The following is a 23,774-nucleotide window of genomic DNA, read 5'->3' on the forward strand; positions in this document are numbered from 1 at the left end:
GTTGTCGTAGCAGATATGCGATGTGTTTGTGCTGCAGAGAGGAATACAGTCTCTCCCTCCCAATGAGTGATGTTCTGTGATCATTCCTCCATCTTCTTGTGTTTCCACATCGATGCCTCAAAAGTCCCTCCATGAATTATTTGATTGCATAATTTAAACAGAAGTTGGTTCTGCTCTTTTGTGGCTGTGAGGTTTTTTGCTGGACCAGGAGTGAGGCTGTGCATCAAAGGTCCTGGAATTCAAGAAAGAGCAGCAGTAATGTATTCATTCATTTGTCAAAGTCTTCCTTGTGGCACTCGGCAGAAATCAGTGGCGAGCTGGGGGAGGCCCCACAACAGGTTACAGGTCCTCTTTGTTGGGTCTGAAACTACACTTTTGTTTTCTAGAAAGCCACATATAACCAAATATTAATAATCCAGGATCTTCACAGAAAAAAAGTCAGGAAAATAAATAATATCACTTAATGAAATAAATAATAACCAAACAATCTTCTCTGGGATCTTTACAGAAAAAAATGAAATAAATAACAACCGCCACCGCCTCTTGACAGATGAGAGGATTGAACAAACAAATAATGGTTTATATAATAATGGCCGGGCCAAATGTGGGCCTTAGTTTGGGGACCACTGGTCTATTAGATTAGGAGGTCAGGACCCTGAAGGTCAGTTTATCACAAGACAATGCGTGCACCCTAATAGCAGGTGTCAGCTTGGAGGTTATAATAAAATGAAAAAGATACGGAGCATGTGAGGTGTGTGTGAGAGAGGAGGAGCTGAAGGGTTTGAGATGTACATGGTGTATCATGGAGCTGGAGGTGTCGATAGAGGAGCTGGAGGTCTATTGGAGGACTACTCATTACTTATACGATTTAGTCTTTAGAAGAAAAAAAAAACATTCAGTAACAACAACATTCATTAATCGCGATTAATTAAAAAATATGTGATTAATTTGTTACCTTTTTTAAACATATATTTGTAATTATAATTATAGTGTTATTTTCCTGCCAAACATATTTATAGGTTCACAAGTATATTTACTACTTTATCACTAGTATATATACTTCACTTCTTGTGAATATAGTGAATATAGTGGTTTTAGAAAGAAACTTGATACAGGATTCATAGACAGTACATAGAATCCTGCCCTCTGTGACCTTCGACCTTGAACAATACTATTAATATTTAATGAGCTGCCCAATGACAGATGGATCAATATCATCCATCTGAAGCAAGAGTAGAATTACTGTTCATGTAAATTATATTATACATACATTATATAGAGGAGCTGGAGGTGTTTTGGAGGAGCTGTGTGGATAAAACCATATATTTTAATTTAGCAGGAAGTGAACGAATAGGTTCGTCACAAACCTCCTGTGTTTATATATATACAAACATATATATATATGTATATTTCCACATATCCACTATATATATATATTCATTCCCATATGTATAAATTGTCACCAGATTCACTTTAGTCTCTATGGGGTGAGAGTTGGATTTTATCTCGCTCTCGGGTGCAGCGCTAAACAAAGATGTCATCAAGTGCCACTTATTGTCCTTTGTTTAGCGCATTTATACAAACAAATTTCTCAGAGAAAGCAGAAGGTAAACTGCCTAATAAGTTCAGTATCCAAGCTGAAGACATAATTCTTCTGTTGGATCTTCTCTTCTTCTCAGCAACAAGTTCTGTATTGGTTAATGGAGACATCTTCGTACCCCGCCCCCACGCTGTTATTGGACACTGCAGCACTGTCAGCCAATGAGTGCCTGTTATCGGTTGGCTCACTTTGAGTCCCCGCCCACAGAGTCAGATTCTCAGAGAATTTTCTGTTGACATTTTATTTGTTTTTTGCCCGTCAATGTAAAAAAACAAGTGTTTACCAAGTATAAAAAACATAGAATGTAATAAAAAAAAACTAATCTGCAAAGCCTCCAATAGGCTGGAGGAACCGCTAAATACATTTGAAGTTCAAGCTGTAATACAAAGAATCCAACAAACAATATGATTTAGCTAAATGTACCAAAACTGAGCAGGATTTTAGAACGTGCGATATTTTACAAACGGCACCCGATAGAGAACACCTGGAAAGCAGCTGCATGTTGTGCTATTCGTAAAGTTCTGTTCGTTTATTTGGCGTTTAATAAATTTCTGGATGTTTCACTGCTTCAATTGATCAAATGTCTGATTATGAACAATAGATGAGCCTATATTTTATCAACACTCAGGCATTTGACGTTGACTTGTGTGTGATACTTTGTTGGGCTTGTAGACCTCGCAGGCCCCTGTCAGTTTTTTCCATGGTTATATGATTCATTTAATTTAATTTTGTATGGCACAATATCGCAAATTTGCCTCAGAGGGCTTGACTGTAATGCGACATCCTCTGTCCAGAAACCCTCACATCGAAACAGGAAAGACTCCCCAAACAATGAAAATGCCTTCGATGGGGAGAATAAAGGGAAGAAACCGTTAGAGACAGAGGAGGCTCCTCCACCGGGATGGACAGACTGTGATGAACGTACAGACTGAACAAAGTAAAAGAAGAACAATACGTTCACTTCCTCGACAGAAATTATTCAAATACACATATTATCTCCTCATATGGTTCATCATCTCCTCAGCGATGCTCTTCCTTTAAGTTTATTTGCCATTTTACTGTTAAAAACTCCTGGTTTTCTGGGCCCTGATATGTTGTGATGTATTCAACGCAAGACAATACTTGGTGCTTGGATCCAAAATGTTTGCCATGAAGTAAACTTAAAGAGAATATTAATCCACAAATATATCAACAAAACAGAAAAATGAAAATTAATTCAAAATACATTTTCAAAAGTGCCGAATGTCACCTGCTACATTTATTCTTCATTACGTCTGTGCGTGTTCCAAGCATCACACCACAATAGATTCATTCCTAATAATACCTGTCTTACAATATGTGTCTCTGCAGAGTTGCTTCATGGATCAGTGTCTCCAAATGGTAGCTCAAACCTAACAGGAACCTCTCATCCTGTTCCTTCTCTCCTGAAATCAGGACCTGGGGGGGCGGGGTTTGAACCAGTGTCCACTCTTGACTTTCCCTCCAGAGACGAGCCTCCTGGGAATGCCTGTCAGAGACGTGGCCCGGGCCTACGGATGCATTTCCAGGAGGTATCTGTGTATTTCCTGGAAGGAGGGCCGCTCCTTGGTATTTCTCCTCCAGCAGCTCAGCATGATCCTGTAGAGCGAGTCCGGGCACAGTTCGGGCTGAGGTAGGTAGATCTGCAGGATACGTGGACCAGGAGTTAAGACATGATCCACCTTGGGATGAAACGTTTGAGGAGACGCTCACCTGTCTCTTCTGGTCCCTCAAGAACTCCCCCGTGTTCTCAATCACCTGCTCGTCGCTGAGCTGCGAGTAGGGCTGGTCCTTGCAGAAGTTCAGGATCTCCCACAGGGTGACTCCGAAGGCCCACACGTCGCTGGCTGTGGTGAACTTACCCTGCACAAGCAGACATGGAGAGCCAGGTAAACAAGGATTTCATCTCTAAGAGGCTAGTAAAATCTTTTGTGATAAACTGAATCATGATTTGTTGGTGAAGGAGGTGAAACACATCAGTTATTCTCAATTGTATCTTGAGATGAAATAAATACAACTAAGCACACCATTCTGTAAAAATCTTAGTAGCAAGAAGAAGAAGAAGCCTAAAGACTAATGATTCAGAGTAGCAAGGGGAGACTAATTGATACTCAAGAGGTGGTTTTGGAGTTCAGCTCTTCCTTTACTAAGTCCTCCTCACCAGAAGGATGCTCTCCCATGACATCCAACGAATAGGGAGCACCGCCCGGCCCTGGATCCGGTAGTAGTCCCCACTGTACAGGTTTCTGCTCATGCCAAAGTCAGCTATCTTGATGGTGAAGTTTTTTCCCACCAGGCAGTTCCGCGTGGCCAAGTCTCGATGAACAAAGTTCAGCGAGGAGAGGTACTTCATACCTGACGCGATGTGAGCCGCCATGTAGCTGAGGTCATTGAAGCTGAAGAGAAGAGAAAGAAGACATTCTGAAAGCCCGAAGGCAGACCTCAGCCTCTCCCCCTGGTGTCTTCAACTTACCTGACCGTGGGCGCGTTGCTGACCAGAGCCAGGTGCCCCTCAGGCTCGTGGCGGGACAGGAACTGGTTGAGATCTCCGTTCTCCATATACTCAGTGATCATACAGAGGGGGTCGCTGTAGATGCACACAGCCAGCAGGCGAATGATGTTGGGGTCCTTCAAACGTGACATGATCTTTATCTCTTTCAAGAAGTCATTCCTACCAAAAGATACCAGAAACGTACGTGAGAGATAAATCTGACTTATAGAACCTTTCAGACTCTGGAACATGTGCAGGCTGAGGATTAGGTGCACTGATCTCGGCTCATGGATGTAGACCTTGCATTCTTGTCTGCGTCTGAACGGAGCATCTTCACAGCCACTAAAACGTTCTGCTCCTCCTGGATGTCCAATAAAAACTCCCTATTCATGAACTCCTGCAATCCCTTTGCCTCACACAGGTGCACCTGAAGGGGGGCGAGGAACGGAGCATTTAGAACTCTGCTAGTGCTTTAAGCGCATAGCAAATGGATTATATTATACAGAATATAGCTTAGCTTATAAGTAGTAGCAGGAAAGGTGACATGCACACACCTCTCCAAACTGGCCCTCTCCCAGCTTCTCTTTGAATGTGAGCAGCTTTCTAGGAAACTCTTCCACGGCAATGTCCTTTCCTGATAAGAGGTCCATCACCAGCGCGGGGATGGCGTAGGTGTTGCTGCCGGTCACGCCCTGCAGGTCCACAATATCAGCCTCCGCGTAGTGAGGGGCGCCTTCTTGGAAGATAGTTGTGGTGGCTTTAGAAGCTGCAGTGCTGCTTGAAGCTGGAACACAATGAGAATAGCTGTTACTAAGACCCTGATAAGAGGGACTGTGTTTGAAGAATGTGAAACCTACCGGGCTCCTCTGGCAGCTTACACATGATATGCGACGGCTCTTGGTAGTCTGGGACGAGGGGGTAGATGCGCTCGTAGGTGGAGTTAGACTCCTGCTCACTGCTTGTGCTCGCCTGGTTGTGGGTGTAAGCCAACGTCTCACTCTGTATTGACAAACTAGCAGTTAGTTCATCGTCCAGCACCCGGCGAGAGGCCTAGGATGACGGACGTGGTGGTGTAAAGGAACAAATCGGACCACCTCCCAGAAGGCTGGTATCACTTTGACGCATGCTAGCTTCGGCTCACCTTCTCCACCATCTTCTGCCACACCTGCCTCCAAAGAATGATGACGATGATGACCACAAGGATAAAGATAATGGCCACCAAACAACCAATCAGAATCCGTGTGTTGCTGTCATCTACTTTGTGAGTGGGGTCCTCCTCTGGGAAGAGTGGGACAAGGACATACACTTTGTACTGTGTGCATCAATCAGAAAGAACTGGGATGTTCTTTGTAGGATCGCTCACCCGGCTGTATGTTGGGGGGCAACCCGCTCTTGGGGGGAGCCAGTGTTGTGTTGTACATGGCAGTATCTTAAAAAAAGATAATGCTTGTTCATTTGATCATCAGGGCTCCGACCAGGCTTTGATAATAAATAATGTAGACATACAAATCTTCACAGATGTGCAGAGGTGGATGTTCATATAATCCCAGGCTGCACAGGCCTCTGGGGTACCTGACTGGAAGGTGATCTCGCTGAACAGCATCCAGGCGTCAGCGAAGTAGAACCGGCACTTGATGGCGCTGGCCATGTGATGGAGAAGGTTGATTGTGACGAAGCGGGCGCCAGGGTTCTGCTCGTCCTCCCTGGGAATGAAGACGAGTGGCGTGGGCTCCCAGTCCGCCTCAGAGCGGAAGTAGCACACCACCTGGCGGAAGGCCTTGGCGTGTTGGGAGAACATGTTGTTGCAGTGGACCTGGAGGCAGATAAGGACACGTTTAGAGCACGTTAGGATAAATGAAATCTGAAAGGCTTGAAGTCTCAGGAGGCCTCACCTTCATGGTGGTGAAGTTTCGTATGCGGTCAAACTCAAACATGATCTCAACATATCCGGCGGGGAAGCTCTCGTTGGTCCAGCCCACATAGTCGTAGCCGGGCCACACGTTATAGACGTGACTGTGAGTGAAGTCATCCAGGCCGCACACGCCATCAGTGAGCTGACCCAAGCCCTCCGTCATACTGAGGCACAGAGACACGGAGAAACTTCCCTCATCACACTGCATGAACTTACATCACTGGGGGGGTTGGGATTGGGCACTAAACAAGAACTGGTAGCAGACAGATTTTCATTCTACGAGTTCTACACCTACAGACACATGGAAACATGGCTGCAGAACTCAAACAACCTGGAGTAACCATTTTGAACTTCTCTTCTGGTAGACAACCACACTTGTAAAGTAGATGCCACTAGGGGGCAGCGTTGTAAAGGAGATGCTTCTGACGTCATCATAAAGGCCGTGGAAAACTTCATAGGATCAAGGAAAAATTGTTAGGAGAATTCGTGAGGTCCTAAAGCCCCACTAGATTTGTTCTGCCTCACTGCATTAAACTATAACTTTCAATAGATACTGTCCACAACCTGGGCTTTGACTCGATGAGTTTTAGCCTGGTTTCTCCATTTTCTATAGTGATGGATACCCTGTAAGTGACTTTTTTTCAGGCAGATTGTGGAAATTAAAGAAATATTCTGTCATCTTCATTTATTTATTACTCAGTAACATGTACTGATATTTCACATCATAGCTCTCACAAGGGTTCCCCTTTATCCTACAGAGAGGAAAATAGTTACAGAGTTTTGATACACTTTTTATCATGGGTATCCCATTTTTGTAACAAAGGCCAAAACGGTGTGAGGGATTAAGTTTTCAACCCTCCAGAAGGTCATCTGTTGTATTTCCCTTGGTCACACAGCAGTGCACTGTGGGTAAAATAGTGAAACACACACCTGTGTATCACAGCTCCGTCATAGACAGAGTCGTTGAAGTAAGCAGGTAAGCTCATCTGTTCTCCTGCTGGAGCGTTGTACGACACAAGACCATCTGTACAGAAATAAAGTGCAATATTATGAAAATAATGACCTCATAACTAACTCAAAAAATATCACTATGCAGAAAAAAGTCTTAAGCAGATTTAAGCTCCCAACGTTTACAAAAGTGGTGCACTGTGCGTACGTGGACGTTTACATTCTGCAATATGGAACATTATGTTCAACTTATCTCACACTTAAATTATCATTATTGTTTCTCACGAAGCTTCAGATATCAGATAGTATGAACTGAATTTTTGATCATTATCATGATCACTACCACCCTCCTCCTTCTCTTTCTCCTCATCATCGTCATCTTCCTCTTCCTCATTCACCACACCACCCTCCTCCTTCTCTTTCTCCTCATCATCGTCATCTTCCTCATTCACCACATCACCCTCCTCCTTCTCTTTCTCCTCATCATCGTCATCTTCCTCTTCCTCATTCACCACACCACCCTCCTCCTTCTCTTTCTCCTCATCATCGTCATCTTCCTCTTCCTCATTCACCACACCACCCTCCTCCTTCTCTTTCTCCTCATCATCGTCATCTTCCTCTTCCTCATTCACCACATCACCCTCCTCCTTCTATAGTCCTTGCAACCACCATCATCCTCCTCATTTTTACCCTCTTCATTATCATCTTCCTCCTCCTCACCACCACCATCGTTCTCCTCATCATCCTCTTCCTCTTCTTCAATCCTCCTCATCTTCCTCCTTCTCACCACCACTATCGTCCTCATCATCCTCCTCAATCCTCATCTTACCCACCATAATTCTTATTATCCTCACCACCACCATTATCCTTCTCCTCATAACCACCATCACCGCCTCCTCCTCCCCAGCCTCCACTCACCAAGCCATTCACAGCCGTAGAGCTCTACCCTCATGCACACGTTCATGGGGTGGTCCGTGACGGGCATGAAGCGGACGAAGCGAGCGATGACGGGCGGCTCCAGGTCCTTAAGGACGATGTCATAGGCGTTCCTGTTCCCCTCGATCACCTGTGGGTAAAAACAAAGGACCTAATGATCTGATGACCTGATGAGTACATGACCTGATTCCTGATGACACACAAGGAGCCCTCTGCCCACCTGCTGGCCCTGCCGGTTCCTCCAAGAGATCCAGCGGCTCCCGTCCCGGCTGTACTTGATCTTGTACATCTGAGAGAACTCGTTGCCGATGCCGCCGGCGTTTCGACCCTGAGTCCCCACCAAGGTCACAAAGTGCAGCGAGCGAAGGTCAATCTGCAGGAACTCCTTCAGGCTGTCTGGCTCCACGGAGTCCTCAGGACACCAGGCTCCATCGCCCTCCTCGAAGTCCAACCTGGGGGAGGGAGCAGCCGGAAAAAGTGTATGACATCGTCACCAAAGACACACACTCACTCACTTTTACAGGCCTTTGAGTGTATGTGTGTGTGTCTGTGTGTGTCTCTCATGTGTGTTACATACCTGCCGTATCTAGCAGCAGTGGACTCGGACCACTGGCTGGAGGCAGAAATGTCCTCGTCCTGAATCTGTCCTCCAGACATCCCCAGAGGATAACGACAAACCCCTGCGACACAACCATGTCTATTACTAGTCAATTAACAGATATTAACATTATAAGATGTTATAAGAATATCTACTGATCACATGACACATGACACTTCGCATGAATGTGATATGAAGCTTTTTACTTAATGCGACAAGATTTATTAACATTCAAAAATAGGAGTAGGCTAGCAGTACACAACCCTTACAACTTGATTGGCCCATAACTAAACACAATGAGGTATCCAAAAGGGTTACTTCACTAACTAAACGCACTGAGCCAATAATGGTCCTCAGAACATATTGTGAGGATCCAACTCAGCATCTGGGAGGAGTCAAAAAAGGTTCTCCGGCTCCGTGGTTGTCTGAACCGCTGCGTTCCGTGAGTCACTCTGCGAGCAACAAACAACCTGATGACCTGCTTCCGTCTCAGTCTCTTCGCTCCTCTTCTCGGCTTCTATCTCTGCTGCCAAAAGCTCTTTCTACCAATCCAGAATTGAGTGTTCTTTTTTAACCCCAATCTTCTCCAACCTCCTAAACCCCCCCAGTCCTCCTCCCCCCCATCCTCCACGAGACTGTCAGACTGTCAACTATTTTACCAAAAACATATCTGACATATGCTCTTCTTTCTCAAACCCATCTCTTGTTACTTGTGTCCCATCGACTTCACCTTGATCGCCTCGCTTGCCTCTTCACCCCCCGTCTCCTAACTAGATGACATGTCATGTAAATGTACTGATTCAGGCTCTTGCCATCTCCTGGACTATTGTAACTGTCTCCTGGCAGGTCTCCCTGCTCCATTCTACCTCTGCAGCTCATCCAGAATCCAGCAGCTCCACTGGTCTTCAACCTTCCCAAGTTCTCCTCCTCTCTTCACTGGTTACCAGTGGCTGCCTCATCCAGTTCAAAGCCCTGGTGCTCACGTAGCATGCTGTGAATGGATGGGGTCCAGTCTCCATCCAGGACCTGGTGGAACCCTCCATCCCAACATCAAGCTGCTTGTTCCTCACTGAGAGCAAAACACTGGACTAGATCTCCACTCTTTGCTGTCCTGCTCCTAAATAGTGGAAGGAGCTCTGTGATGACATCAGGACCACAGAGAGCCTTCACATCTTCACACTAAAGACTCACCTCTTCAGACTAAACACTAACACACTGTACTTACAATGGCTCTTATCTATAAAAAAGTTGGCCTATTTGATGAAATTGCACTTTCTTGTTTCTTCGTTAAAATTGTTGAAATGCTCTTATTGTGAGTCGCTTTGGATAACAGCATCATCTAAATGACAGCTAGTGTAATGTCTTCCATGGGACAGTTCCCTTGGCAGAGAAGTATGATGTGAAGCCGATGAAGCGGGCTAATACAATGGCGTTTGGTAGTCCGACATGAGTAAGACTTCCACAACAGCTGCAAGGTCGTTATATCTTTCATGGAAAAACAACGGCACAAAGTTGAACTTCTTTCAGGGCGATACGCCACGCTCCCTCTCTGCTGCATCTGGCCCAAAAAATGATCCCGAGAGAATGCAGCGAGTTCAGAGCGTTTGTGTCTTGTTTGGTGTAAAGTCATCTTTTGGGTCAGGAATAAATTTAACCGTGACCCTGACCCCGACCCCGTGGTTAGGTGGCAAGTCACTGACCTGGATTCACCTGTGATGCAACTCCTCCTAACAGGTGGAGGAGGATGAGCAGCAGGAAGTGAGCGTTCCACAGGTGCTTCATCTCCCAAGACAGGAACACACCTGGCCTATGAAAGAGAAGAAGTGTATACAACACAAGGCTAAATTAGCTCAGCATGTTTACATGAGTAAAACATTATGTTTAATATGTGATCTTCACTGGAACCAAGGGAGAAATACGAGTTTAATGGGAAGCTTGTCTTTTTATTTCTCTCAATAAGACAATAATTGCCACCATTCATTTGATGCAATCAGTCTGAGATGTTTTAAATATATTTCTATATAAACAAAACAAAAAGCTGTGGTCCAGATCCAATTGAAAGTATTATTTTTTAACTTTATAATTTTAAATGTCCACACTAATTGTAGGAACAAATGATGGAGGAAGAGCCCTTGAGTGAGTCACAGACATGACTTAAGCTGCACGGACGCCAACAAGCCGCCTCCCACTGACCACGAGTCCAACACAGAGGATTCAAGCTGCGTCCTCTCTACAAAAAAGAAACACAGATGAACAAGGACATGCATGAACGGTCTTTATGAAATGTTACTGTAAGAGCTTCATGTATTCATAGCTGGTCATTTTTACTGCAGCTCAAAGTTTGGTTTTACCATTTATACAATGCTCTCTTATGCAGAAATGTGCAGCAAATGAGACACTTTGATGGAAGATGAGAGAAAAATCTAGAAAGCAAGTAAAATATGGATACATCTATATATCTGCTAATAGATATATAGATATATATATTCAGTGCCTTGCATAATTATTCACCAGTGGATGGGAGTGTGACTGGTAGTTTGTCTCTGTGTTGCCCTGCGATTGGCTGGCGACCGATCCAAGGTGAAACCTGTCTCTTGCCCAAAGTTGGCTTCATTGACTCCAGCCCCCCCGCGACCCTGAGTACAGGATAAGCAGTTTGAAGATGGATGGATGGACATTTTAACAGTTTAATAGAATATATCACATGTTTGCTCAGTGGGACATGATGGATTTTAAACCTGGGCATGAATGCACCAGGTGTTCATTGTGCCTCATGATGCTGTTTCACATGTGCACTTTTAATACAAGCATATGAGACACACTGGTTTAGTGCTCCCAGTGGGAAGTATGAACAGAAACGAGTCCGTCCATTCGGGATTAAATGCTTTACTTGTTACTTGTCCACTTTTCTCTTTTTGGAGAGAGTTTGACATTGGGCTAAAGAGAGGGCCAGAGCTGTCAACTGATCATCATCTGGTGGTGAGTTGGGTCACGAGATGGGGGAAGACTTAGAAGACTTAGTGCAGGTGAACTGGGAACATCTGTTTCCATCTTTACAAACATTCCTTGGCTTACACCGGTAGTCAATTTACTGATACTCTTGTTAAATGTTCTTTTTTATAATGATTGTTTAATCATTATAAGTCTGGAGGAGGATTTTAGACTGGGTGGCATTGAACCAGAGTGGTCGATGTTTAAAACTTCATGGCCTCATGGGGCATCAAGGGGCGGTAACCTTAAAACACAGTGGTGGACATTGGTGGTCAGGGAAGACATTTGACAGAAGAAGGAGTTCTCCGGGGATTACACTGGCAAAGCAGTGTGGGAGGAGCTTAGAGTAGCTATGGAGAAGGACTTTCAGTCGGCACCAAGGTTCTAGAAATCCTTCCAGCAACACAGTACGGATGGGACTAGACGGGGTTATTGGGGGGTAGAAGGACCATTTTGAGGAACTCCTGAATCCAATTACCATCCGCTCTTTGGTAGAGGCAGGATGCTGAGGAACGATCATCGTCAGTTTACCTGCTGGAAGTCACTGAGAATCAACCCTGCAGTGCTTTTATTTGAAATGCGTCACCACAACAAAGAGAGTTTTAACATGCAGACGCAAAATATTATGCACCGGAAATTTAGGTTGGACGGACTCAGACACTCAATTACGAACATGTGACTAATTTATATGACTGGCCAGGAGGATCATGTGATCAATCACATGATCCTCCCGGAAGAGATAATAACATCAACATTGATCCTTCTAACAGCTTCCATTCAGACCACTGCACGCCACCAACCCGAAGCCTCTACAGGGTCATGTTGTTCTAAAGAAACCAGTCACTTTAAGAAAAGGAACAACAAAATAAACCTGGACTAAAAGTTATCAAAACAATGAATCAGTAATGACAACTTTAAAGTAGAGGAGCATATCTGACACATTTCAAAAGGTCCAAACAGTCAAGATGTTCCACGCTGTTCTGTGAGAGGAAGAAAAACATTGTGACTTCCCCAGTTTGTTGGTTCAACCTTTGATGTGCTGAAAAGCCAGATCATATGTTCTATTTCCAAAGTTAATGTGTACCTTAAAGTTAGTATGAAAGGAATGGTGAAATCTATTTGAGCCTGCTGCTATTCATAAATGACAGGTACAGGTAACACATGGGAAATTTGCTCGTATTCTGAAATGATTGTATTTCTTTTAAATGTTTATTATCATTGTAATAAGGCGCAATTCATATTGTTAATACGGTGTAATTAATGTTTTTATGTTTAAAATGTGTATTAGTTAAAAGGTTTAATACGTCAGGGGGAGGCAGCGCAGACGGATTTCTAGCTTACAAACCTTTCATTGCGTTGATTCTTACTGTGGAAATCAACGTACTTACGTACCGGTTTAGCGGCTACGCTTCGTATTTTCGTTTTATGGGCAAAACCACAAAAGGGATTAACGAAAAAGTTGTCAGTTCGTCTCATTTTTTGGTTCTAAACTAAAACAAAAAAACGACTGCCCACTTTCGTTTTACAGCTTTTGGTTTCAACCGAAAAATAAGAAAACAGTGTTTGCGTTTTTACGGTAAAAGGGACGATCAAAAGGTACAGGAGCTCTGGTTGGGTACCAACCACTATTGTATATATTGGTCATTTACCTGCCGGCTTAGATACATTAGGTTTGAAGAGTTATTGTGTGTGTGTATGCTAATCACATGCTGTGTTTGTGTATGTGTTTTGTCATGGTAAACATGTATGTAACCCTCAATGTTTCATTGAACGAACAAGGTTATAGATTGATTTAGATATAGATATAAAATATAACATAACATGTATAAAAAATAACATGTAATGTAGATATAGACTATAGATAGAGTGCTGGGATGCTGTAGCCATGAAAAGACTTGAGCTGGAGTGTCTCACACTGATAGGACGCCAGTCTCCTGGCTGTGGAGACAGTTGGTTCTGAGGCCCCCTGCAGGGAGAAGAAGTGCCCTGTTGTGACCAGACGAAGGTTCTTGGCAGTCCACTGAGCACCAAGCTGTTGGGACCTTTTTCCCTCACAAGGAAATAACCGGAGAGACATATTTGACTCAGAGCTTTTATTCTTAATTAACAATTATCTGTGCAAAATCTTCCACAACAGTTTGCAGCATGCTGGGATGTGCTGTGCTTTGTGTATGAGTTAAATGTTAACTGCTAAGTCTCAGGTAAGCGACTGGAGTCAAACAAAAATGAGTTGTTGTGTGTAATATTATGTAAATCCTGTCTCGTATTTTGCCGAGAGCTTCCAATCAAAGCTTTGCTGTATTGCTATATCTTAGGGTTCTTGTACAAAAACAGTACCGTAGCATTAGAGAACCATTACTTTCTCCCAGAGGATCACGTGTCAAACAGTGGGAGTTAAGGCATGGCTTCTATTCCCTGGGAATAATACCTGTGGATTCCCAGGTATGTTGAGGACATCAATCCATCAACCACTGCAGCATTCAAAGTGGAAGGACATCAAGTATCACAGAAGGAAAGAGCTTTAGATGCAGCTAGAACACCAAAACATGCAGAGTTTATTGTTTCAACGTGGAGCCCAATGCTCCTGAATGGGGACTATTGACTTGAATGTTTTACTTCTGGGGGGAGAAGTCTGAGGTCTATAAATATCAGCTCCCTCTTGGCTAGTTCAGGAAGTGGTAAAGGGCAGATCCTCCACTCGTGAACCCACCAAGAGAAGCTCAGAGATGTCAACTACCACCTGCATGTCTTACATCAGAAGGACGAACTCAATGGAGTTTAGAAAAGTGTATTTTTCAAAGGGACATAAATAACTATTTTACAAAGACATCTATTTGGTATTGACATTTCTGAAAAACAAATGACAAGACAGTTACAAAACCAGCCTACTGTCACCTAAGAATAGATCAAGGATTAGAGGATTTTATCAGAAAGCTCAGCTGGTCCAGAACGCTGCAGTCCTCATAGGACCAGGAAGTGGATCACATGACTCCAGTTCTCAGGTCTTTACACTGGCTTCCTGTCAAACTAACCCTGGAGAAGCAGCGTTCAGTTTGTCAAAGTCCCACAAAGCTGCAGGTCTGCTCAGGCACTCCCTCAAATTATTTTTACTAAATGACAAACAATTTAATTGAAAATTAATTTCCTATAAAATGACTAATCTGCAACAACAGTAAGACCTACATGAACAAAAAGCAAACATTCTTACACACACACAACTGACCTCAGGGTGACCTTGACCTCTCCAACAATCTCTCCATTGATACCAAAAGACTCCTCAGCGAGGTAAAAGAGAAGCCTGAAGTACACACACACACACACACACACACACACACACACACACACACACACACACACACACACACACACACACACACACACACACACACACACACACACGCACACACACACACACACACACACACACTTTTTTTTATTCTCCCTCTTGGTTGAATTCACTCATTGGACGTCACGTTGGACAAAGATTGCTTAAACCTCGTTACATTTCTTAAGGAAAGCTCATCTATAAAGCAAGATGCTTTAGATCAGATGTGTTTATACATCCATCCATGTAGAGTTAGCATGACTTCAGCTAGAAACATCTGGATCTGCAGCTCGCTCTGCTTTCTACTACTTTAGTCTGCAACCAGCAGCACGACTTTACACAAAAGAGTTTAAACATTCAGCTCCTTAGAAGCTCAGAGGACGCTTTAAGGCTCAGAATCCAAACAATGACAAAGCAAAGAGAGAGATTCAAAGTGAAGACTTACTTTTAAGAAGTTTTATCCTTTCAGACCATTTGTTCAAAGAAGTTTTATTCCAGTTAGACCTCGAGCCGTTTTCTCTATTTCTCTCACAGATGATCTGAGCTGATGTAAGACACAACTGCTCATAGGAAAAAGAGGGGGAGGAGAGAGAGAGAGAGAGAGAGAGAGAGAGAGAGCTTTCACATTATGGGGATTCCTGGCAGCTCGCCAAAGACCCAAAGTCCCCAAATTCCTCACATGAGGTTTCAATTAGGAATCCAGAGCCCAGATGAGACATTTCTTCTCCCTGAAACTAGTCTTTCAGGCTCATTTTATCATTGAAAGAAGTAGAGAAAGAAGGAACAGGTTTGGTAAAACAGGCATTTATTTTCTTTTATTTGAAAATTCTCAACTTTAATATCAAATCATGGTGTAGATATTTTAATTCATCCGATTTTGTGGCTAAAGTATTTAATGTTAAAAGGGAAACGATGAGGAGGCAGAATTATTTTATCATTAGACTAAAGTGGATATTCAGTATTGAGTTTGATCTATTCTCAAAAGTTTGCTCTTTAAATTACTACTTTAATCTCCACAGTTTAACTTTGCAAAAATAATAAATGACGTATTTCTCGGCCTGGATGTAGAAATCCGTCCTGTGTCGTTCTCCTGGAGGGGGGGGGGGACTCACTCACAACTTGAGGGTCAAACAGGACCAACATTTCATAATCTGGACTGAAGGGATAAGTGCAAAAGAGTCCAAGTTTAAACGGATAAAGTCCTTCAGCCACAATCAGCTGTCAAATCTACAGAATTATACAAATATGGAAAGAGGCACTTCCTACTGAACCCAATGTGAATCCTGTCAGAACGGAGCCATCAGAAGGTTCTTCTGACGCAGGGAGGGACGAACGGGGCCTTTAGCACGTTAGCACCAATGAGCTAACAGACATGTCTTTAATAAAAAGAAGTCTAAGCTTCTCTTACAGCTGGATAATATCTCATTTTCAAGGATTACAAACATAAATATGTAGATAAGATATTATAACCCCCCCCCCCTCCACACACACACACACACACCATGTAGCTTGATCAACTGCTAGCATCTTTCTGATCATCTAGTCCCATGTTGCATAAAAATCACCAGGTAAAAGGAATCGATGTTAATTTCCAACAGCTTCTATTGGATCATATAAAAATAAGTTTAAAGCCAAACACCGAGCAGAGAATCACACGTAAAGGAAACTTCAATCATAACGGAGAGGACGGCTTCTTTCCCCACATTGTTATTATTGCACAGTGATGACATCACAGTTTGAGCGGCAATATGGAGCTTGTTCTTCGGGTACCCCCCCCATCCTCTACACTCCGTTCTTCACCAGCTGGTGGACTCCGGTCTCATCGATCATCAGGTTTGGCTGAAACTCTTTTCCCTTCACCAGCTCCTCCAGACCCTTGAAGTAGGAAACCACAGCGTCAGAGACGTTCTGAAGAAGATGCTTCTCCCTCAGACATTCACAACGTTCTAAAGACCTCTCTTTTAATTCAAGAACATTTAAAGCTTCAAGCAGCAATGTAGGGGCCCTCACACCTTGGCGTACGCGTCCATGAGTCATTGTTCCCTGCATGCAGGAACCATGCAAAGGACAAACAGCCCACTTCCTGTGTCCAACATGCATCAGGATGCTTTATAACAAGTATAGACAGCAGCATGTTGGCCAACAGAACGCTGGGTAACCTGCAACGTGGTTTACGGCCACTGAAAACGTTAATTCATATATATATATATTTACAGAACTACTGCAGGAAAGGTACTTTTATTGTGCTATTTGGAGGTGTTGAAACATCTTATTGTGAAAGGCCAGAATTCATTTGGCATCCTTTTAAACAATATTTAATCTCTGAAAAACGATGTTAACAATGCCAGTGGATGTACCAGCACGCGTTCACCAGCGTCCTTTTACCGACTCGGTAAGAAAATGTTGACCTTCAGAATTCAAACAGTGTTTGACCCGAAAGGAAACGTGAACAATGCTTGGATCTACAGAGTCAAACCGGCCCCTTTAGACGGAGTTTCCTGAAACTTTTTGGGGGGAATTAGTGGAGGTACAAAGCAGTCCTCACCTCTCCACCGTAGGACACCAGCGGGGAGATCTCACATTTGATTGGCAGGTCTGTTCCGTCCTTCAGGCTGAGTTTGGAAAGGAGAGAGAGAATAAGTGGTTGTCCCATAAAAGCACGTTATCTCAGCAGGCTGAAGATTAGAGATCATCCCACACAAGACCCGTGATTAGCCCCATGACCTGTAACAGACGTCCTCTAGAAGTAGACATGTGATTGACAGGCAAACAGGGCGGGACTTGCCTCCACATCGCCATCACTCAGCATGTCTATTTCCAGATGATCATTACAGTTTCTAATCAACAGCTGCTCCAGAGGTTTTCTGAGCAGCGGACCTGCATCATCAGGACGAGGAAAGACCCGTAAAGCGCCAGAGAAACATCCATCGCTGCCATAAATGTCATAGAAGCACATGCTCAACTATTATTATCATTATGTCTTGAAAGCAGGCAGATTTAAACTAACTGGTCCAGAGGGATCATCTATTGCGGCGCTGCCCATCACCCAGCATGCAACACATGATGTGTATTAGTGTGCTCCATCAGCAGGTCTTTATGATCATGTGCAAACTGATCTTCAGCGACATTTCCTTCATCAACGGCTCTACAGAGAAGAAAAAAAGACGGCGTCCAGGAGGTTCCTCCCCTCGGAGGAGAAGCAAAGGGGGTCAGAAGTAGCGTTAACACAGAAAGCCAGAACGCCGTCACCATGCGCTCACACCGCCGGGGGGGGGGGGGGGGGGATAATTACTTTGTCTTGCCATCATCTGAGAAGGAGCCTGCTCCCCCGCTTCTGGAAACATCGTCAGGGAGCCACATGAGAAGGGGGAGTGAGGGTGATGCTACAGGAAGCACAACATGTGGGGAGGGGCTGGGGGTCAAAGCGACCAGGTGCGGGTCATGGGAGGTCACCTGGGAATAGCGGGAACATGTCTGCCGTTCTCGTCGATGAAGTGGCCTCCAGCGGTGAGCACCCAGCGGTGGTGCAGCGACATGAGGGCGTGTCTTGCTGTGGTGGGCGTGTCTTTGGCGTCCTGGCTGTCCGCGTTTTTCAACGGCGAGAACTCGTCCTCCCGCAAGACCTCGTACACCACAAACGTCCTGTGGGACATGGTCACAGAGACAATGAGGACGTGACGTACTAGGAGGTCTTCAATAAGCGCTTCGATACTCCGGCATTGACCTTCAGACACCAGCTTTAAATCAACATGGTACAGAACCCAAGGATTTCAGCTCAAATTAACCAGTAACAATGAATCATTTCGTCTAATATAGTTGAACTGAAATAATTCGTCAATAATCAGGAAAGGAAATTATCCATCAATGTATCATATCCTATATCATTGTTCCAGGTATTATCTGTACAGACAAAGAATGGATCTGTAACCATCGCCTGGAACCTGAAGGAACCTGAAGGAACCCTCTCATTCGAAGTTCTGGTAGTGGAGGTGTGACCCATCGATGATGTCACACAAACCGCCCTGCATCAGACCTGACTTCATGAGGATCGAGGCCTAGTCAGACCCACCAGAGCATATGCACCTAGAAAGAGGGAGCTTGTCTCCTCAGAAGAGACTAAACAGTAGAACTCACTTAGCAAACTGGAAGATGTCAAAGACAAACTTTTCCATTTTGATCCCGTTGGGTTTGTCTGGTTTGACGAGTCGACCTTCTGGATCCACATATGGGATCTTCTTCTGGGCCACGTGGTGCTGCAGCTCCGGCTCGTACTTCCTGATGTAATCAAAATGAAACACTTATAATGCAATAAAACAAGCTTAAAAAAAAAATTAATACAATGATAACAATAACCATAATAGTTCAAATAATATTCATAATGATAATCAGTGTATAATAATCACAATAACGTAATAATGTCCATACTAATTCTATATATTATAACTAATAATGGCAACAATAACTATATTAATAATACAATTAATTGCCACAATATTAATAAAGTGATCATTATTAATAATTGTAGTATTAGTAAAGGCCTGAAGCTCCTTCTTACTCCACCACGTCGCGCAGGAAGGAGAAGCTGAAGACGTGATTGGCCACATTTCCGGCGTTAAACAGCAGTCGTCCGTCGGCGCTTCGCTTCTCGGCCGTTGCCAAGGTGATCTCGCTGTACTCCACCACCTTGTAATGACCGTCCACCTTGCACACCACGCCCACCGCCTCCGTTGGATTGGTCTTCTCCACCACCTACAGACAATAAAGCCAAAGGTCATGTGAGAGCCAGCTGGCCAATGAGCTTCAGCGATACATATGTGTGAAGCTTTCATCTCCACCTTCTCTGTACAATACATATTATCATTAGAAACACACAGGGATATTTGGAGGGGAGCCTGAAGACAAATAGGATGTTCATGTTGAACTAAAATATCATCGAGAAAGAATTTAGAAGCTTTTTGTGGGATCGGACCCCTTCTTTCCCTCCGAGGAAGGAGCTTCTGGAGCCTCCTCCCCGAGGATCCTTTTACAATATAATTATAGATGCTCATAAACTTTGTTCCTATTTCTTCTCTTTAAATGTAAAAAAAATCTTTAATATAAATAACTAAAACATATGAATCACCATAAAAGTACATATTAAAAGGTGACACTAATCCGGCTGATTAAGATGATTGATAAAAAAAACAGAATCTGATGATTATGTTTCACTTATTTATCAGTTTGTTTATTCACTTTTTGAGCTGCTTTACGATTTAAACATTAAATATGTACATAACAATAAGATGACATGTGACAGACCTTTGCTCCACAGTCGGCTCCCTTCTTCACACAGAAGCCGATGAAGGCGGGGTCCGCCACTTTGACCAAGATGTTATCCACACAGTAAACATGGACAAATTCAACGCCCCTCCGCTCCATGTCCTCCATGATGCCCTGGTTCCCCAGAGCCCGGTAGAGACCCCCGTTCCCATCTGAAACACAGGAGCTTGGTTCTTAGAGCCCACGTGGCAGAAGATTAACCCTCAGAGACCCTCAGCCGCCTCACCAGGAGCCATGGAGAGCTTCCCCCTCTTCTCCAGGAGGATCTTCCCCTCGTAGTCCATCGCTGGGAGCATCCCCTGCTGGAAGAAGATCACGTTGTTCTGGTCCAAGCCAAAATACTGATGTTGGGAGAAGTAGGCTTTGGTGGCCTCCATTGTCCTGCCGCTGGTCATAATGTACCTGAATGCAACACAGAAGTGATAATATGTACGGTCTATTTTAAATAATGGGATTCTCTTTATTCTTCTGAATACTTTAGGTGGTTCCTGTCAACACAAACTAAACCTACAACAAGCTGGAGACGTGTAAAAGTTAAAGAAGGAAATAACTTCTTTACAGAATGAGGCCTGCTGAGGTGGATGTTATCATGACATGTTTAACCCAAACTACGATGTCATGATGACTTTGTGTCCTCATTTATCTCCGTGATGCAGCTTTCCTTTGATCCGCTCCCTGGGGAGAGAATCCCTTTGAACCAAATCATCCCGTCTCAGGAATCAGGAAGCATATGTCAGACATACGAGGAGACAGTAAGACAACGTAGTGCACGAATAAGACACAAATACAATAGAATGCTAGGGGTTAGTTAAGTTAAAAATACAAATAAGAATAAAAATAAAGTGCACCAGCCAACAGAAAGTGACAAAGTGTATGTGCATGTGAAGAGTGAAGAGTCTGATGATGTGGCAGAAGGTCTTGGTCTGCAGCTCTAATGATGAAAGCAGCTTCTCTCTCAGCCCATATAGAACATAGCTTTTACATTATTTTACCCACCAGGGAACATGGCTCTTGACGTGGTGGTTCTGCTCCGCCAACTGTTGGAGCTTCAGGATGCGTTGGGCCTGGATCTCAAAGAGGGTTTTGTGTGAGGGCAGCCCCACGTCGTACATGCCTTTAGGGTACGACACTCCCAGCCGGGTCCCCTGCCCCCCCGCCAGCAGCAGGACAGCCACTTTACTCTGAGAGATGCACCGCAGGCCTGAAGGAGCACACAGAGCAGCGTTAGGGTCGTACCATGAAGACCCCAAACACCTCACCTTCGTTACCACAGGTGCATTCCACCAGGAGGGAACCCACCTGAGCATCAGGAAATGTACACTTTCCTTAAGAGAAACCTTTCACAAAACAATGGCATTGGGGAGCTCATTCTGCCCCTCAGCTGCCCCCGGGGTACAATGACCCGAGAGGACTCCTTCAGTCAAACAGCACCCAGGTGGTTCAGTTCTCCCCTCGAGAACATGGAGAACATGATTCACCGCTGCAGCAGAACAGAAACCAGGGTTCTCCTGAAACATCTCCCCACCAGATGGTGATCATTTCTCTCTTTACCGAGTGTCCAAAACAACCTCAGATCAGGTGACATGAACACAGTCAATCATCGATCTTCAGCCTCCCAATCACGCCCCTCCATGGAGTCAAGTCCTCGAGTTCCTTTCGCTTTTGTTTAACCGTTGAGTGTGACGCTGGCTGATCAAGTTGCGCCCCCCCCTTTGGGTCGTGACCCCCAGTTTAGGAATCACTGCTTTAAGGGGAGAGGAGGGAAACATTCCCACTGCAGCTACTTAAAAAAGAGTAAATGTTTGTAAAAAAAAAAAAAAAATCTCTAGTTTAACATTTTTAAACCAAAGACCTCAAATAATGAATAATTACATTATGCTGATAGTAAGACATCTGGGACAAACTGTATTAACAAACCAACACTTTAGGACTTATTATTAGCAACGTAATAAAGAAAGCGGCTTTGTGTAAATTAAGCCTTGACGTTTATTTATCTAATGACTCATTTTTTTAACTTTATCATCGACGTGGCTCAATGTGAGTAAGAGCCACAAAACAAAGTTAATACCAAAGAACTGGGCAAGTCTGCTGGACTTTGACTCAGCTCTCACACACATGCACACGCGCCACTCCCTGCACAATGACCTCATCAGGGTCCAGCAGCAACTGCACTTACGTCAGAGCCAAATCAAGACCAGATGTTCTGTGCCAACACACACACACACACACACACACACACACACACACACACACACACACACACACACACACACACACACACACACACACACACACACACACACACACACACACACACACACACACACACACACACACACACACACACACACACTAGAATGCTGTCCCATCAACATCTAAACATCTGGATCACCTTTAGACCAAGAAATATCTCCTAGTGCATCTCGTATGGCAGTAAACGGCCCAGTCTAATAGCTGGTGATTGCTCACGTACTCATTACCTCTGAATGACACAATAAAAACCCAATAAAACTGCACCTCGTACACGGATAAAAGGTTTAAAAGGGACGGAAGTGTCTCACCTGCTTCCTCCCAGTCTTTCAGTCTCTCCCGGTCTCTCGTCACACTCCCCAGAACCTCTCGAGGGACCGGTTCCATTCGAGAGTCCATCTTCTCCTGTTTGCTCCCGCTGGACGTCTCCATGGCCTTCTGGAAGAACCCGTTAATCTCCTGAAAGTCCATCCCCTGCAGGTCAAAGGTCAAGTCGCTCTGCTCTTCAGGGCTCAGCTCTTTCCAGAACTGCAGGAGGTGAGACTGACCGGCTTCAGCCAACCTCGCGGCGAGTCGGCTGGGGTCCATGACGAAGATCTCAACTGTGCTTCTTTGTGAGCTGAGGAGACTAAACGCCTTATTAATCACAATATGAACAATAAAACACATGACTTGTTTTAATAAATGGAGCTTAAGTTCAGTCACGATGAAAGGAATTTGCTTTAGGACAGGTGCATTTTAGTTGTTTGATGACAGTAGAAACTATTTGAGGAGGGTGGAGCTCCTCTGTAATTCTACGATTATGTTAACTTGCAGAACCAGCAGAACCAGAGAAGCACAACATTCAAATAACTCCAATGTTTATTCACAATGAGACATTTCAGCAGCAGTGAGGTGTTTTGAAGAGGAATACCTCCTCCGTCTCAGCCTGGAAGATGTATGTATGATCTACGGAGCATGAAACACTAATAATATATATATAAAACTATATACCATACAACACTTGGCTCGTTTCATTCATGCTCATTGAGCAGCTCTGTGAGTGACAGCGCTACTATTAGCATAGCACGTAGGACAAGCTAACCGGCTAACAGTGGCGCTGACTGCTAGCGTATCTACAGATTCAACATAATAAAGATAATGTGGCTGGAATCTTAAAGTCTTCTTACCTTCCACAGAGCGTCCTCTCCGCTCAAAGACCATTAATGTTAGTGAGCCGTTCACTGCTCTCTTGTCCTGGTTCGCAGGGCTACGCCTCCTGTGACGTCACGTTTGACGTGGCACGAGCGGCTGTGACCTGGCTGCGTCCTAATCCAGCTGCTGCTTCCTCGGACATAAGCATCGGAGGACGCGTCCTACGCTACTTCTAAGTGTCTTCTTCCCTAC

General features: G+C 44.2%; 2 protein-coding genes across 14 annotated transcripts; both read right to left on the reverse strand.

Moving 5' to 3' along the window:
- Window positions 1-1,832: 1,832 nt before the first annotated feature.
- Window positions 1,833-15,531, reverse strand: LOC119216553 (discoidin domain-containing receptor 2-like). Of its 11 annotated transcripts, XM_037469505.2 has the most exons (20): window positions 15,265-15,531; window positions 14,718-14,792; window positions 11,015-11,139; window positions 10,697-10,733; window positions 10,204-10,310; window positions 8,483-8,585; window positions 8,126-8,357; window positions 7,888-8,035; window positions 6,952-7,045; window positions 6,002-6,185; window positions 5,682-5,922; window positions 5,473-5,538; window positions 5,251-5,387; window positions 4,967-5,108; window positions 4,664-4,893; window positions 4,409-4,536; window positions 4,092-4,289; window positions 3,780-4,014; window positions 3,332-3,481; window positions 1,833-3,261 (listed from the first exon to the last, which is right to left on the reverse strand). In XM_037469505.2, exons 3-20 carry the CDS (start codon window positions 11,115-11,117, stop codon window positions 3,130-3,132), a joined length of 2,667 nt encoding a protein of 888 aa, XP_037325402.1. In that variant the 5' UTR covers window positions 11,118-11,139; window positions 14,718-14,792; window positions 15,265-15,531; the 3' UTR covers window positions 1,833-3,129. The 11 variants fall into 11 exon arrangements, with proteins under 11 accessions (XP_037325402.1, XP_062419300.1, XP_062419303.1 ...); XM_062563316.1 differs by lacking the exon at window positions 14,718-14,792; XM_062563319.1 differs by lacking the exon at window positions 11,015-11,139.
- A 140-nt stretch (window positions 15,532-15,671) lies between these two features.
- uap1 (UDP-N-acetylglucosamine pyrophosphorylase 1) lies at window positions 15,672-23,678 on the reverse strand. Of its 3 annotated transcripts, none has more exons than XM_062563322.1 (11): window positions 23,558-23,678; window positions 22,700-23,016; window positions 21,135-21,339; window positions 20,365-20,540; window positions 20,118-20,290; window positions 19,375-19,568; window positions 18,954-19,094; window positions 18,273-18,461; window positions 18,112-18,150; window positions 17,365-17,431; window positions 15,672-16,694 (listed from the first exon to the last, which is right to left on the reverse strand). In XM_062563322.1, exons 2-11 carry the CDS (start codon window positions 22,974-22,976, stop codon window positions 16,602-16,604), a joined length of 1,554 nt encoding a protein of 517 aa, XP_062419306.1. In that variant the 5' UTR covers window positions 22,977-23,016; window positions 23,558-23,678; the 3' UTR covers window positions 15,672-16,601. The 3 variants fall into 3 exon arrangements, with proteins under 3 accessions (XP_062419306.1, XP_037325411.1, XP_037325413.1); XM_037469514.2 differs by having other exon boundaries at window positions 18,112-18,153; XM_037469516.2 differs by lacking the exon at window positions 18,112-18,150.
- Window positions 23,679-23,774: the final 96 nt, after the last annotated feature.

This window comes from Pungitius pungitius, chromosome 7 (genome assembly GCF_949316345.1).
Source record: "Pungitius pungitius chromosome 7, fPunPun2.1, whole genome shotgun sequence".
In the NCBI taxonomy this organism is placed as follows: domain Eukaryota; kingdom Metazoa; phylum Chordata; class Actinopteri; order Perciformes; family Gasterosteidae; genus Pungitius; species Pungitius pungitius.

Bases quoted from the DNA above. Each gene is read 5' to 3' on its own strand.
- LOC119216553 (XM_062563314.1), bottom strand. From the start codon at position 11,249: ATGCCCAGGTTTAAAATCCATCATGTCCCACTGAGCAAACATGTGATA. The intron at 10,311-10,696 runs GTCAGTGGGAGG...TCTCTTTCATAG, and splicing joins TCCTCTGTGTTGGACTCGTG to GCCAGGTGTGTTCCTGTCTT. The intron at 8,358-8,482 runs GTATGTAACACA...TCCCTCCCCCAG, and splicing joins ACTGCTGCTAGATACGGCAG to GTTGGACTTCGAGGAGGGCG.
- uap1 (XM_037469514.2), bottom strand. From the start codon at position 22,976: ATGGACCCCAGCCGACTCGCCGCGAGGTTGGCTGAAGCCGGTCAGTCT. The intron at 18,462-18,953 runs GTGAGTTCTACT...CATGTCCCACAG, and splicing joins GACATCTTCCAGTTTGCTAA to GACGTTTGTGGTGTACGAGG. The intron at 18,154-18,272 runs GTGACCTCCCAT...CGATGTTTCCAG, and splicing joins CATGTTCCCGCTATTCCCAG to AAGCGGGGGAGCAGGCTCCT.